The sequence below is a fragment of the Vombatus ursinus genome, unplaced genomic scaffold (assembly GCF_900497805.2).
Source record: "Vombatus ursinus unplaced genomic scaffold, bare-nosed wombat genome assembly UNPS02014852.1, whole genome shotgun sequence".
In the NCBI taxonomy this organism is placed as follows: Eukaryota; Metazoa; Chordata; class Mammalia; order Diprotodontia; family Vombatidae; genus Vombatus; species Vombatus ursinus.
Window position 1 is genome coordinate 1,464,022 of NW_020954630.1, and position 14,752 is coordinate 1,478,773.

The following is a 14,752-nucleotide window of genomic DNA, read 5'->3' on the forward strand; positions in this document are numbered from 1 at the left end:
GGTCCAGGTTAGGCGCCCTTTACACCTGGTGATCCAAAGTCCTCGGGTTCTCCTCTTCCCGGGATATTTTAAGCTCTGTCTCCCACGAATGGTAGGCATTGCCTAGCAGGTGTGGAGCTAGACAGGGAGCCTTCTGGCCCCCACAAAACCCAGGAACAGTTGTTGGGGCTCCCGTGCACCATGACCCAGCCTTCTCCACTACAACGAGGCTGTCGGCCAATGCTGGAGCTGTTAGTAGGCCCCATGGTCCTCCTTGGGGCTGGGGACACAGAGCCACAGAGACAACAGAAACCTTTGGTGCTTTATTACAGGGCCAGCTCCCTGCCCTCACTGTCAGCCTCCAGGAGCAGGAGTCTGTCTGAAACCAACCAGACTGTTCCCACCTACCCCCAGCACTGAGTCCCATCAATCTAGGAGGGAACAGAAATGAGAGGTGGAGCTTTAAGGCCACCTTAGCTTGATTTTCCCTTCCCCTAAGGCTATAGTGCCTGATTACTGTCAGTCGGCTTAACTCCAACCATACAAACCATCATGACCCTGCCCTGTGATCCACCCTTCAAAGAGTCTGGTAATGAAAATGGGGCTTCTCCTGGCCCACTGCCAGTCAGGAGGTGTCATCTGCCTGGTGCGAGATGAGGTATCTCCTGCTCCCCCTCCTTTCATCTTGTGTCGGGATTCCCCCGTGTCTCCCCATGTGCCCACCCCCCCCACACCCTCATTCAGTTCTCTGGGGCTAGCTCAAAACTTCCCGCCACCCCGAAGGACCTGCCAACTTCCACCAAGGCTCGACCTGGGGTATCTGAGCTATGATGGCTTGCATTAGAGCGAGCAGGTGAAGGTTAATTGTCTTCCCAACCTCCTTCAGACAACTGAAATGGAGAACCTGGGAAAGGAAAGGATGACACGTGGCAGGGTGACCAGGTACCCCAGAGCCAAAGAAGACCTCCCTTGCCCTACCCCCCCTGGTCCTCATAACCCCTACCATACTAGGCCCCTCTTTCCATTAACTATTCATTTCCCTCGTCTCGTCCTTCCCAGGCAGTACTGACCGCATTGGTTGACTTCTCAGCCACTGCTGGGATTAAGCTCAGGCTCCTGAACCTTGCCCTCCTCTTGCCAACCCCCAAGGGGTAGATTACTGGCTCCTGTGGGCCCCCATTGTTGTCTGGGGCTAGAGCTGGAGCTAGAGGTACCTGGGAAAAGAAGCCAGTCCTATAGAATTCAGATAGACCTAAAGCTGAAAGGAACTTCAAAAGCTACCTAGTGTTCATTTTACAGACAGGGAAGCTGAGGCCCATAGAGGTGAAGTGATTTGCCCAAGATCACACAAGTAAGAAGCAACAGGCAGAATTAGAACCCAGACCCTCTGACTCTTTCCACTGTATCATGATGCTTCTTCCTTTCCAAGAATCCTTCCCAATTGCTAGGTTCTTACCATCACTGTGCCAGATCAGGGTCTCATCTTCAGGGGTGAGTGGCCTCTGGGGGCTGGGCCAGATTCTTGGGAGTGGAGTGGCTGAAGTTTCCCCCCACTGCTCTTGCTGCTGCTGCTGCTGGTGGAGCTGAGTGGTGGAGGAAGGGCATGAGTACCACCACTGATTGGCTTCTTTCCTTGACCCCACCCTTCAAGCAGAGGCTTTCAGTTTCTACAGGGAGACTGAAGGGTGGAGGGGCAGCTCTGGTTCCCCCCACCACACCAGACACACATTTCCTCAGGCAATTCTGCCCCCTCAACCTGTATACATGTTAGTTACCACCATACACACACTCTCAGTCTCTTCTTTGTTACCCTGTTCCCAGCTCACCTCATGCAGGTAAATGGCATGAAGACTCATCTCAGCAGAGGCAAGCTCTGAAAGCAGGGCAGGGTTCCGGACCCCAGGACCCCCTGGAGACACACAACTAAAACAGGCAGCCCAGCAGGTCAGAGAAATATACTCTGCCATCTTCAAACAGCATCCTTAGCCCAATGGGCTTTGACCTTCCCATAGTGACATCTTGGTCTCATCCTTCCCAGAGGGCAGATGCCTCATCTTCCCCAGGCTCCTCCCAAAAGATCAGGATTTCCCTTAGGTATCTCAGTTTTGTGCCTCTCCCATCATTCCACCCTGATTCCCCCAACACATACCACACTTTGTAACCACCCCCACCTCTGATCATGGCCAGCCTGGGACGTGGAACCTGAAATGGAGGCCAGGAGGCTGGCAGTTGCAGCAGCTGGGCAGGGAGCAACTGGACTCAATTCCCGGGGTGGCAGAAGGGGATGTAACAGCAGGCTGGCCAGGAGTGCTTCAGGCTACAGGCAAGAGGAAAGTGGTAGAGTACTTGGGGGAGGGTGGGGTGATAAGGTCAGTGAATCTCCACATGAGAGGACAGACTGACAAGGGTTCCACCAGTTGGGTTGAGTCAAGGTTACAGGTCATATATAGGTAAAAGGGTAGTCACTGGCTATGAAGATCAAGAGGGGCAGTTCGGGATAAGGAAGATTGGGAGGGTTGGGAGGCACTCACCGAAGATGTGGTGGAGTCACTAAGAAGGCTGGGACCTTGACCAGGTGTAGGGGGGGACCGGACTGGAGTGGCAGCCCAGAGAGCAGCATCCTGTTGTACCCGACCCCGAAGTTGCTCCAAGAATCGGGAGCTGTGCCCAGGTGGACGCCAGCGAGGGTGGGCCAGCGAGAAACGCATCAAGGAAAGCTCTGTCTTCCCATCTTCTGCACGCTGAGACACTGAGGCTTCTGTCTGTCCTGCTGAGAGCCACTGTAGGAAAATCATAACCCATTGCGTGTATGGGATACTGAATACTGTTCTTTGTCAGACCTATGATTTCACTGGGGCAGAGTAGCTACCTCCCTCAATGTCCACTGCTCTAAAATTCACAGCCAAGCAGAGCTAGGTGCCTGGGGCACTTAAGAGGGTAAAAGAACTTGCCCAGGGTCATGTGTATGTACGAGGCAGTAGGACTAGGTCCTCCTGACTGGAAGGCCAACTCTTTAGCCACAGTATTGCACTACCAATCAATCCACTGGGTGCTTTTCAAAGCACTTTCATAATCATCAATCTATCTGAGAATCTTGTGAAGTAGGCTGGGCAAAGATTACTATACCATATAGCTACATAGCACATAGCTGATAACACACTAGACCTGGAGTCAGGACCTGAATTTAAACCTAGCCTCAGACACCAGCTATGGGACCCTGGGCAAATCACTTAACCAGCCTGCCTCAGTTTTCTCGTCTGTAAAATGGGGACAATAATAGCACCTACCTCCAAGTGTTGGGTAGCAATATCATAATCACCACTATTATTATACAAATGAAGAAACTGGTCCCAGAAAAGGTTAAGCAACTTGCCCAAGGTCATACAATTAAGATAGAACCCAGGACTATTGTCTAAATGCATCGACGTTCTTTCCACTGTATCACCATGCTTCTATATGGAACTTGCTTCTGCCCAGCACACACACCCTTGGAACTGGTTCTGCTCCTACCCTGAAATATCTGAAGATACCATAATTGACTGTATTCTGCTCCCCATCCCGTGGATACTATCTTGGCCAGGGCCCCCATCTCCTCAGTCTAGCAGAAAAAAAAGAAGAGTCAGTAAAAAGGGTTAGAGAGGGGATCTAACCTGGGGATGGCCATGACGCCTCACATCCATGAGAGCAAAGGAACAGACATCCCCAACCCCAGCCACATCCACAGTGAAGTGCCGAAAAAAGTCGATGAACTCCAGGGCATGAGGGCGAAACCAAAAGAGGAGGGCAAGCGGGGTGAGGACCGGAGAGAGGAGCTCCTCTAGGAGGGAGACCTAGGAGAAATAAAGTGGGGGAAGAGGCTAGGAAAAATGTTCCCACTAGAAGGGATATCTGGGGAGAAAATGGGTTAAATTCTAAGACACTACTGCAAAACTGAACACACTGACCCCAAATTACTCCCCAGTCAGAGGGCCCCCCTGAGAAGCCTGGAATGTAATGTGTCCTCAGAACTCCTGAGAGACAGAGTCAGGTCCCACAGTTGCTTCCCAGAGAGGCCTTCAACTCCACAATTCCCCCCTTGACCAGGCCCCTGAGGGTGGACCAAGCTCCAGCCCCAGCTGCTTTCACTCACAGCCTTGTACTGCAAGAGCTGCGACATCTGGCGGTAAGTGCTGGCTTCCGAGCTTGGGCCTGGCTCTTCAGGGAGGTAATGCATGTGAGCAAGAGCTGCCTGCAGCAGGGACTTGGGGGAGCGGCCCAATAGCTCCTCCTCCGGGATGAAGCACCTGGAGAGAAGAGAGGAGAGGAATGGGGCCAAAGGGGCTGATGGGAAAAACAGTCTGGGAGTCAAGAGAGCTGTTTTCTGGTTCTGGCAGTCCCTAGCTAGCTGTTTGTCCTTGAGCAAGCACCTTACTTTTCTCTGCCTCGCTTCCCTCTTCTATAAAATCAGGGGATTGGTCTACATAGTTTTCCAGGTCCTTGCCAGCTTGAAATTCTATGAATCTGAAAGTTAAGCAGTGTGGGATGATGGATAGAGATCTGGCCTTCAGGATAAGAGATTTATGTTTTGATCTTAGCACTGTCAAAGACTACCTCTGTGGCCATGAGCAAGTAAGTCATTTCCTCTTTCTTGGTCTAAGTTTCCCTACCTTTAAACTAGGGAGGTTGGATCAGATGCTATCCAAAGTCCCTTCCAAGCTCTAAAATTGCATGACTCTTAAAAGTTGAGAGAATGGAATGAATGGATGGACAGGTTGCCCTGGAGTAATTCTCTAAAAAGATAGGGTAAAGAAAACTTCTGCACTGGGACCACAGTGTCTCCCTAAGGAAGGAAGGAGGTACCGGTACCCCATCTGCTGACCTGGCCACAGTCAGCGCCACACCCAGCCCTGTCACGGTAGTCAGCACATGTCCCACAGCCAGCACATCCTCATCATACACAGTGAGCACCAACAGGACAGCTAGCAAGGCACCAGCAAAGAAACCAGTATGGCGGGCCAACAGCGCCAACAGCGGGGCTGGAGGTGCGGCAGCCTGCAAATAACGAGCAGCAGGGTGGTAGGCTCGGGCCAGACGGGCACGAAGCTCATGGGGCAGTTCGTTAAAATGGCGTAGCTGCAGGCGGGCCAGGCGGGACCAGCGCCTAGTCCCCAGTGCCCCAGGCTCCCGGCGTAGCAGTTCTGCATGGCTGAAGAAGGCATGTAACCCCTGCCAAGCCAGCACCAATGGACAGAGAGCCAGATTGGCCAGTGCCAGCAGCAGTAAAGTCCGGCGAAGGCGAGTAGCAAGAGCCTGCCGCTGACAGTTCCGCTTGTAGGTACTGGGCAATGTCCAGCCCCCACGAAAGAGTGAAATTGGGCCACGAAAGAAAAGCATATCAAGATTGAGAGCCAGCCCCTGGCTAAGGAAAGTTGCACTGCCTCCCCATGGCAGAGGGCAACGAGCTGGCAACAGGCCCTTGTTGGCCAGGGCCACCAGGTAGTTGGGGTAGCGCAGGATACGGTGGTGAACATCTAACTCGGTCAGAGGCCGTGGGAGCACACAGAGACCACCGCCACGTTGCAGAGCCAGGAGACGAGACTGTATCTCAGCCCAGGGTACCTTGCTAAGGTCCTCCTGAGGGAAGAGGGAAAAAGGAGTGAGCCCTAGAAAGACCATCCCCTAAAAGAGATTGTTCCCCTCTTGATGACCACTACACTGACAGCCAAATATGGACCACCTCCCCCATCTGAGAGATCTTGGTTTCATCTGATATCCAACATGTCCAAATTCAAACTAATGCCTTCTCCCCACCACAAACTTCATCATTCTGTCTTCAAACTTGGTCTCACACCATTCTCCTCTCGTCACTCAGACTCACAGCTTCAGTCACCTTGGAACTCTCTTTTTCTATCTTTCCCTAACCTTTCTTTCCATTCTGTCACCAAATCTGCCATTTCTTCCTTCCTTTCCACTCTTCTGAACTCTGACAGCCCTTATTTGTCTATGCAACTCATTTGACTATAAATCATGTCAGGTCTTATGACATTTTGTACTTTGTTTCGTTTTGTTTTCTTTTCTTTTGGCCAACTTCTCATGCCTGTTATGTTCTGGCCTCCGAGCTAGTCTGTGAGCTGAGAGCACAATCCATGCTTCACACAATGTATCACCCATAGTGCCCAGCTCAGCCAAAGGTAGCTTTGTGATTACAGGTCAACATAGAGAGGAGGCCTCAGAATCAAGTTCCAGATTCAAGTGCTGTCCTTCCTAACACATACTGGCCATGTCACCCTAGGCAGTTCAGTTAACCTCTTAATGTCCCAGGTAACTGTTAGCGACTCTGAATTCCAAAGAAGGTACAGGTCTTTGGTAAAGGAAGTGAAGTATTCCTTCCCCACACCAAAGGATTCACCCCTCCACACCCCAACAAAAAAATACAAATAAAAACCACCCCGAGTACCTAGCATGGAGGCTTAAACACAAAAGGTACTTAAGAAATAGTTTGCTGATTTACTGAAAAAAAGTTCCTTCCCACACTAATCCAGACCTTCAACATGTGGCACCTGGACCATTTCAATAGCCATCAAAATTGGCTTTTTCCTTCCAGTCTCTTGTCCCTCAAATACCATCCAGCAAAGGGGCCCCCAGAGTAATCTTCCTAAATCACCACTTCCATTTGGAAACCTGCAAGGATTTCTCATTCTCTGGATAGGAAATCATTCACCCGATAAATATTTAAGTGCCTACTATGTCCCCAACCAAGCACTTAAGGCTGTGAGAAAGACAAAAAAAAAGCACCATCTAACAGCTGACTGTCTAGGGGAGGAGTGAGTGGTAGTTGAGACCTGTGATTGCATCAGTGTGAGGAACTCCCAGGGTGGAAACTTCTCCCATCAAGGAAGATGGCTACTCTTCTGTAACTTCAAGTCACTGAGAGTTTCATTGAGAGCTTAAGTGACGTACCCATAATGACACAGACAGTGTATGTCCAAAGCTGGCCTTGAACCCAGGCCTTTCCAACACCAAGGCTAGTCTTCTATCCATTAAGCCTCACTGCCTCTTAATATCTTATTACCGTCTAGTAGGAAGAGGCAGACCAAAGACACCAATAACATGGCAGTATTGAGACTGACTCCTGATTCTAGGATTTGTCAAACCTTAGACAAGCCACTCTTCTTCCTGGACCTTAGATCCCCCACCTGTAGAGTGAGAAGCTGGGTCTAGATGAGCTCTAAGACTTCTTCCAGATCCAAAATTCTGAGTCTATGAATATGATTGGCCCAGAGGGCAGAAATAGAAGAACTAAATCCTATCCAACCATTACTCCCTTTCTCAAACTATTCCATTCTGCTTATTGTGCTCCTTACTTTTACAAAGCTCCTGATGTCTGTACCACATTGATTCTGATTATAAGCCCTCTAGCATTGTCTAGTTGTTTTGTGACACAGATACTAATCTTGTCACCTCACCTAGATTGTAAGCCCTTCAAGGGCAGGTACCATATCTTTTCAATGTCTCCCACAGAGCCAAGCCCACAGTAGAGATCAAGGAAGATCTGATAACTTGACAATAACCCTAGTACCAACATAGAGGTCCCAGACCTCCCTGATCCCCATGAAAAGCTATTTATCTCAGCTTCTGCTTTGACCCATTATCTCACTCCCTTCTTGCCCTCTCCTCTATGTCCCCAACATGTCCTATTTCCCCAGCACCCCTATCTTTCTTCTGATCCAACTCACTGGGGGAATGTGCAGGGCTTCTCTGTAAAATGTTCTAATATCCCAGTAGTTCAGAAGGTTGCAGAGGGATCGAAGAAGCCGGAATAGCCAAAACCCTGAGGCCAGGAACAAAAGGAAGATCAGGAACGAGCTGGAACGTACTCTATATTAAACAGACAGATAGGTGGATTGTATTAGGGTTTGATTACCTAAAGAGATTAAAGTTGGGGTACACAGAAGAACAAGTGAGCCCAGAATCAAAGGGAATGGGGGAGGGATGAAAGAAAGAACAGATTAGACAAATGGGCATAGAAATAAGGGATATAGGAAGGATGGCCTGGCTCTGGAGACTGAGACAGAGGGACAAAGTAGGTGGGATTCCCCTGGGTCCCTTTCCTCTCCACCAGTCTGTCTCTGTTCAGCCTTACTCCCCTAGCCCTCTGTTCATCCTTGCCTGGGCCTTGGCTGTAGCTGGAATGGAGGATGAGGAGGGGTGGCAGTTTCTCTGATCTTGGGTGAGTGAAGTCATTGACTCAATCCCTGAGCTGCAATCCCTGAACCATCCGGGCTCCCAAGCCCCACTTCTTTGCTTTCACTCACCGCCGTGCACACTGGGCAGCAGGCAGGATAGCATCGGACAGGGTCACCTTGTTGTGAAAGTTCCTAGGGGTCTGGTGGGAGCCAGGGGCACCAGGCTGTGTATGATTAACAGGTCGGTTGGCAAAGAGAACATCATAATCAACGCAGCGGAGCAGGAAGGTAGTGAAGGTAACGATGAAAACGAACTGTCTGTAGGTGGAGTGGGATAAGGATGAAGGTGAAAGCGGAGGCATCCAAGGATTGTAGGGGTTGGGAGCAGAGCGAGAGAATCAGGCCAGCTCCCAGGCCCCTAGCAATCCCAGGGAAACAACCCCAACCCAGCCAAGGCTTCCTGAGGGGTGGGAAATGAGAGAAGGAAGGACAGTTGGGGATCAAAGAAGAGGAAGGTGGGGGCTACAGGGGAATTGAGAAGAGGAGTTGCTGTTTGCTGGGAGGGGATAGATGTAAAGGACTTACCCCAACTGGAATACATCCTCCAGAAACATACAGGCAAAGCCATTCCGCTGGTGGTAATTGTAGACGTACCAGACTCATCAAGGAATAAGGCTAAGATTTATGAAAAACCTCTCCCAAGCCCCACTTAACAGACCCCCTCCCCTCAAATACCCTCAACAAGACCACTCATCCCTGAAGTCCAGCCCTGGCCAGCTCTCATTCACCCATTCCTTTCCAAGGAATGTCCTGATCCACAGCCCTCAGCCCTCCTCAGTCTACCTCTCCCCACTACCACCTCCCCTCAACTGTGGGCATACAGGATATCATGGTGAAGAAGCTGTCCAAGTTCTGGATGTGATGCCAGGAGCCTGGATGGACAAGAGGCACAGATGACGATTACTCTCATATTTTTTACAAGGTGCTTTCCTCACAGTCACCCTGTGGGTAGACATTATTATCCCTACAATGCAGCAGAGGAGACTAACACTGTAAAGTGAAGTCACTTATCTAGAAACACCCATTTAGTAAGTGTGAGAGATGGAACTCCAGATGCTGAAGTCTAAGCCACCATTCTAGGTGGCTTCCATTCTCCCAGCCTGTTACCTCCAACTCCTTCATCTCAATGCCTCTGCTCTTTGCACTTTCCGAACCTGGAGATCCTCCACCACTTATGCTCCTCCCTCTCCGAGCTATACCTTCTCCCATCCTATACTAGAACCTGTTCAACTTTGCTTCCTCCATCCCCACTTACCTCTGAGGCCCTCAGGCACATGGAGAAGGGGTTCCTGGTCCTCCCCTGGCAGGGGTGAGTCTTGGTTGTTGTCACAGTCCCCATCAGGGTCACAGTCTTCCAGCCGTTCATAATCCTGTTCTGGGATCAGGGGACCCATCCGTAGCCCAGCAGAGTTTTGGAGGGACCACTGTGAGGGAAGGGTAGTCACCGAGGCCAGGCATGGGGTAGAGTAGGATCTTGGGCCAGATGGAGCAGAGGAAGGGGTCCCAGAAGTCTCCCCATGAGGGAAAGAGGTTTCTGGAGCTGAGAGGTCATTGATGTGGGGCTGAGTTACGCCTGAAGTCCTGGCTGGGCTAAGGGGCCGTGGGATGGAAGCAAGATATGGGGAAGGGGAGCTTCTTGCGTAGGGAGCTGGAGACACAGAAAAGACAGATATCCTACCCCTTCCAGGCCCCAGACATCGAGAAGAAGGGAGCAAAGGGGATAACAGTGTAGCTCCTGGTCCTAGCTCCCCCCATCTCTCTTGCTGCCCCTTTGTCCCCCCCCATCCCATCCGTCTCACCATCAGGGCTGGTTCCTCCAACAGAAATACTGCTGTTGTTTTCTGGGGGATCAACACTTGTGGTTCTCTTCGGATGACAACAACAGAGTGACTCAGTCATAAGCAAGCCTCAGGCGTCCTGACTCCCAATCACCTGTCTGACCACTCATTGCCCCTCCCAAGACTCTTAGAGGAACCTCAAGGTCACACCCCCAAGCCTCAGTTAATTCTTTTCTCTCCCACTAACTGGATAGTGTTCAAACACCCTCCTCCCCACCTACAACTCTCTCCATGCCTTGCCTCACAGCAACCTTTGCCTCTTCCCCACATCTGACTCAGTAGTGTTGAAACAGTTCCTCAGGACTTCCAAGAAGTAAACCCAAGTGAACTGGAGAAGAAAAGAGACATCAGACTTCGAATGAACAACATCTGAGATTCTCCCTGAGGGTAAGAAATGATAGAACAGGATGGCTGGGGTGAGCTGAGATATTCATGCTGGCCTTTGGCTCACTCATTCAGGAGAGGGGAACCTAGGAGGCCAGCCTGTCAAGTCTCATTCCTAAAGACCTGAGTCATCAGGAAAGACAGGTGGCACACAAGCATTCTGCCTCCCCTTTTAGACCCATTCCTGAGATGACTCAGACACCCAGGTACATGCTTAGGAACTGACATGAAGCCTAGTGCCCTGGGGGATGGTAGTGATGGGGTACAGGCCCAAGCTGAGACCTTTGCCCCTTACCCCAAAAAGAATTTGGGTCCCATTTGTCTACAGACTCTCCAAGTGGGAATTTTCCCACTTGGTCCAGGAAGTCACTAGCACCACCAGAGGCTTTAATCCTATCAAATAGCCTATAATCCTATCAATTGGCCTTTCACTATCGCCTATGCCTAATCTCCCAATTTTGTGTTCCCTCAACCTAGCCTGGCCCTCCATTGTCTATTATCTTCTGATGGCCCCCAGCCACTTCCCACCCTTGATCCTATCTAGATCCTATTCTCCACCTCCCAGATACTCCCATCAAGATCTTCCCTAGACCCTTCCTCCAGTCACTCCAAACTACTTGGCCACTCCTAGATCCCTCCCACAGTCTTTCTGTATGTAAGATTCATATTGTCTCCACTAAGGGGCTGAAATTCTTAAAGTCTAGCCAATGCTCAGATTCTTTTTTTGGGGGGGGCGGCTGGGCAATTAGGGTTAAGTTACTTGCCCAGGGTCACACAGCTAGTAAGTGTCAAGTATCTGAGGCAAGATTTGAACTCTGGTTCTCCTGACTCCAGGGAGGTGCTCTATCCACTGCACCACCTAGCTGCCACCTGCTCAGATTCTTATAATCTAGCCAGTGCTCTGATTCCTTAAGAATCTGGCCAATATGGCAGATCTTTACTAAACCTTGTCTTTGGCCAAAAGAAGGTTGGGTGGAATTCGTTACTGACAGGACCCCTGAGTCGTGATTTTGGGGTCCCAGCACCCCTAAACCTCTAGACCTCAACAGTAGGACAAGACAGGACCTCTGGTTCCTGGAGGATCATGTCAGATAAAGAGCTGTCGACACACACAATATGGATTTCAATGAAGCAGACCTGGGGACTGGGATAGGAAAGGATAATAGAACGTAAGAGTTAAAAATGACCTTAAAGATTCTCTAGTCCAAACCTGCCTTTTACAGGTAATGAGACTGTGGCCCAAGGTCACACTGGTGCTAACCCAAAATTTTAACCTATGTTTTCTGAGTATGAATCCAATAGATCTACACTCATGATATAAATGGTCAGTTCTGCCTCGTTTCCTTTTCTACCCACGCTATCTATACAGAATGAAGATATGAAGCTTTGTAATTGAGTGCGTTCTATCATTAGACTCTGGGAGTTCGTCGGCAATTCTCGGGGCTCCTGAACCTGTAACACAGGCTCGCTCTTACAAGGAAAGAGCAAAGCTCCAATGCCTCTGGGACAACGTTCACCTACACACTAAAACATTGCTCATTAGCCCTGAGACTCAACTACCTCCCCAATCACCGCAGGAAAGCCTCCCCCAACTCATCCTCCGAGCTCCCTAATTATCCCAACTAGACCAGGACATTGACACGGCCCGGCCCCGCCCTCGGCTACAAGAAACGTGCCAATACCTAACCCTGAGCCCCGGGTCATCCCTTCGCTCCGCCTGGCCCCGCCCCATCCTCCGCCTGGCCCCGCCCCCTGGGGGGGTTGCAAAGCGAGCTTGGAAGCTCTTCCAATCATCATCCTGGATGGGGAAGGGCCCCAACTGATTCTCTAGTCACAGCTCTGGGCAGGTACCGTCGGAGAGATTTTTCTCCAATCATAACTCAGGAGGTTAGAGGTCACATTTTTTCCACCAATCCTAGCTGAGGCTCGTGAGAATCGTCGGGAAGGGGGCTGAATCAACATGGCGCCTTGAGCGGGACGAGGGTGAAACCGCCACTGCCGGCTGCTTCCATCCTCTCGCTCCAACATGTTGATCCACTTATTCCGGGTCGGGACTCGGAGCTGCCCTCTCCGGGGAGCGCTGCTGCTGCCGCTCCGGCCCCGGACGTTTACGGCCGTCAGGTAAAAAAGGGCGTCCAGCTTGGAGTGGGCCAGCGGCTCGCCGGTTCCGCGAGGGCACCCCTGGGAAATGTAGTTTCCGGTCCCGCGCGAGGCTGCTGGGAGTTGTAGGCTCCCTCCGCTCTGAGTGTAACGTCATCTGCGCGGGAAGCGTGCTTAATAATTTATAGAGAGGGCTGCGATGCAGACGGGGCTCCACACCGCCTTTATGGAGCCTAGGACCTGGGGGAGGCCTGGGGCAGGGCTGCCCGGGCAGAGGTTGCTCTTGGGGAGGAGCCTGAGAGCTCCAGGTGGTCAGAGAGCGGACCACAGCCCAGGGACAGAGCTGCCGCTGTCCCCGCCTTGCAGGGATCTGTCCTAGGTTCCAAATTAATGTTCTCATCAGGTAAAGAGCTAATGAACCATACGTCTAAGGTGATTCTGACAAATGAGCAGAATATCCCCTTGAAGCAGCGTGCTGTGCAGGATGGTAAAGATAATAACCCCTCCCACCTGTGTAGAGTTCTACACTTTTTTTTTTTTGGCTTAGGCAGTTGAGGTTAAGTGACTTGCCCAGGGTCACACAGCTAGTAAGTGTCAAGTGTTTGGTCTGAGGCCGGATTTGAACTCAGTTCCTCCTGACTTCAGGGCCGGTGCTCTATCCACTACGCCACCTAGTTGCCCCGAGTTCTACGCTTTTCAAAGAGATTCCTTCACATGCAATTTAATTTGGTCATCACAATGGCCCTATGAGGGACGTAGAGGCAGATGCTGAGGAAGCTGGGCATCTGGACACAAAAGTAACATCGTAGAAAACCTGGCCTTTGCTAATTCAGGAATCAACAGCCAGAGAAGCCTGGCCGGCAACAGGATGCCTAGGAGATGGCCGTGGTGTGGCGTCGTTCCAAAAGCCAACTTGATATCGGATTGGACAAGCATGAGCACGATGCTTGAGTGCCAGAAAGTAATCCTTCTGCTCTCCTTGGCCCAAGTCAGGGCCTCCAGACCAACTAACGAGGGATATGAGAGAAACTGGAGAGGAGCCATAGTAAAATATTAATGGGATCGAAAACTGGCCTAGTGAGGAAAGAGCAAAAGAGTCGGGAGTATTTAAACTGGGATAGGAAAGACAGGCTCTGTAAGAGTTACTAATGGATGGTGTCAGTTTCTTCATCAGCGGTCAAAAGTAGAATGAAAATAGTTGAGCTTTACTGTCAGCAAGAGATTTAGGTTATGTATAAGAAGAAACTCCAATGACAAGGTACAGTATAAGGGATGAAAGCAGCCAGAGTGGTTTAGAGAGTGAGGTAGAATCTTCTTTCCTCATGTTAGAGAATAGGAAAAGGCCATGTGCATCTGCACTAGGTCAGAGACAAGTCTGCTTGTAGACTGGCGAGGAAGAAGTGAGCCCAGCGTCTCTAGGTTTCTGTGAAAGAGAAACTTGGGCTATGTGAGATCTGTCTGTGACGTTACTCAGTTTTCCTCTGGTTGATGATGATAACACCCCACATGTGATGGTATTTTATGCTTTTTCAAGGTACTTTCATATCCATTATCTCATTTGAACCTCCCAAAGAACACATGAAGTAGTTGGGTTGGTATTATTATTATTATTATTATCCCTGTTTGACAAATGAGGAAATGGAGGCACAAAGGTCCTTGGCTTGTCTAGGATCACACATTAAGTGGAGTGACAAAGCTGGAACAAGAAACCAGATCTTTAGTCTTTAACCCAATGCCCTTTCCCAACACTGTGCAGCTTTCTAAATCCAGATTTTTTTTCCTTTTTCTTCTTCCACAAAATAGAAAGGAAATGTGTCTTTTCCTTTTCCTCTATGCCCTATCTTTTCAGTGCCCACAGGGAATGGGATGAAAGGCATAGGAGAGTGGGAAAAGCATTGGACAGTAAGTCAGGTTCTGCCACTAACTCTGGATGTGTGACTTTATGCATCCCAATCAACCTCCTGGTTCCTTAGTTTCCTCATTTAAGATGCTGGGGTTGGATTATATGACCCAGATGGCTTTGAGCTCTAAGATCTAAGCTCTAAAATCGTGAGGGGCCCAAAGGCTATTTACAAGGGAGCATAGTTAACCGTGTGCTCAATCAAAGCAGTGGATTGGGAGAGAGAACATAAGAGAATATTATTGACTCTCTTACAGTTCTTGAGTTGTATTCCTGTGTGTGTGTGTGTGTGTGTGTGTGTGTGTGTGTGTGTGTGTGTGTGTGTG

General features: G+C 50.2%; 2 protein-coding genes across 5 annotated transcripts in view; one reads left to right on the plus strand and one right to left on the minus strand.

Moving 5' to 3' along the window:
- Nucleotides 1-280: 280 nt before the first annotated feature.
- ATG9B (autophagy related 9B) lies at nt 281-10,091 on the minus strand. Of its 4 annotated transcripts, none has more exons than XM_027840986.1 (15): nt 10,004-10,091; nt 9,460-9,628; nt 9,033-9,076; nt 8,730-8,794; nt 8,274-8,462; nt 7,695-7,836; nt 4,838-5,592; nt 4,109-4,262; nt 3,630-3,809; nt 2,511-2,759; nt 2,151-2,296; nt 1,806-1,902; nt 1,436-1,562; nt 1,050-1,193; nt 281-883 (listed from the first exon to the last, which is right to left on the minus strand). In XM_027840986.1, the coding sequence occupies exons 1-14, from the start codon at nt 10,004-10,006 to the stop codon at nt 1,066-1,068; spliced, it is 2,448 nt and encodes an 815-aa protein (XP_027696787.1). In that variant the 5' UTR covers nt 10,007-10,091; the 3' UTR covers nt 281-883; nt 1,050-1,065. The 4 variants fall into 4 exon arrangements, with proteins under 4 accessions (XP_027696787.1, XP_027696788.1, XP_027696789.1 ...); XM_027840987.1 differs by having other exon boundaries at nt 9,460-9,744; XM_027840988.1 differs by having other exon boundaries at nt 9,460-9,852.
- Nucleotides 10,092-12,346: 2,255 nt separating this feature from the next.
- The window catches only part of ABCB8 (ATP binding cassette subfamily B member 8), a 17,052-nt gene continuing 14,646 nt past the window's right edge, over nt 12,347-14,752 (plus strand). The window contains exon 1 of the mRNA XM_027841126.1: nt 12,347-12,547. Coding sequence (XP_027696927.1) covers nt 12,453-12,547 — 95 coding nt within the window. The 5' untranslated portion in view covers nt 12,347-12,452. The remainder of the gene's footprint in view (nt 12,548-14,752) is intronic.

Excerpts from the sequence above, each read along its gene's own strand:
- ATG9B (XM_027840985.1), bottom strand. The coding sequence starts at position 10,006 with ATGGTGAGACGGATGGGATGGGGGGGGACAAAGGGGCAGCAAGAGAGA. Across the intron at positions 2,760-3,629 it reads GGCGTCATGGCCATCCCCAG|TGGCTCTCAGCAGGACAGAC; the intron begins GTTAGATCCCCT and ends ATTTTCCTACAG. Across the intron at positions 1,563-1,805 it reads ATGCCATTTACCTGCATGAG|CTCCACCAGCAGCAGCAGCA; the intron begins GTGAGCTGGGAA and ends TCCACCACTCAG.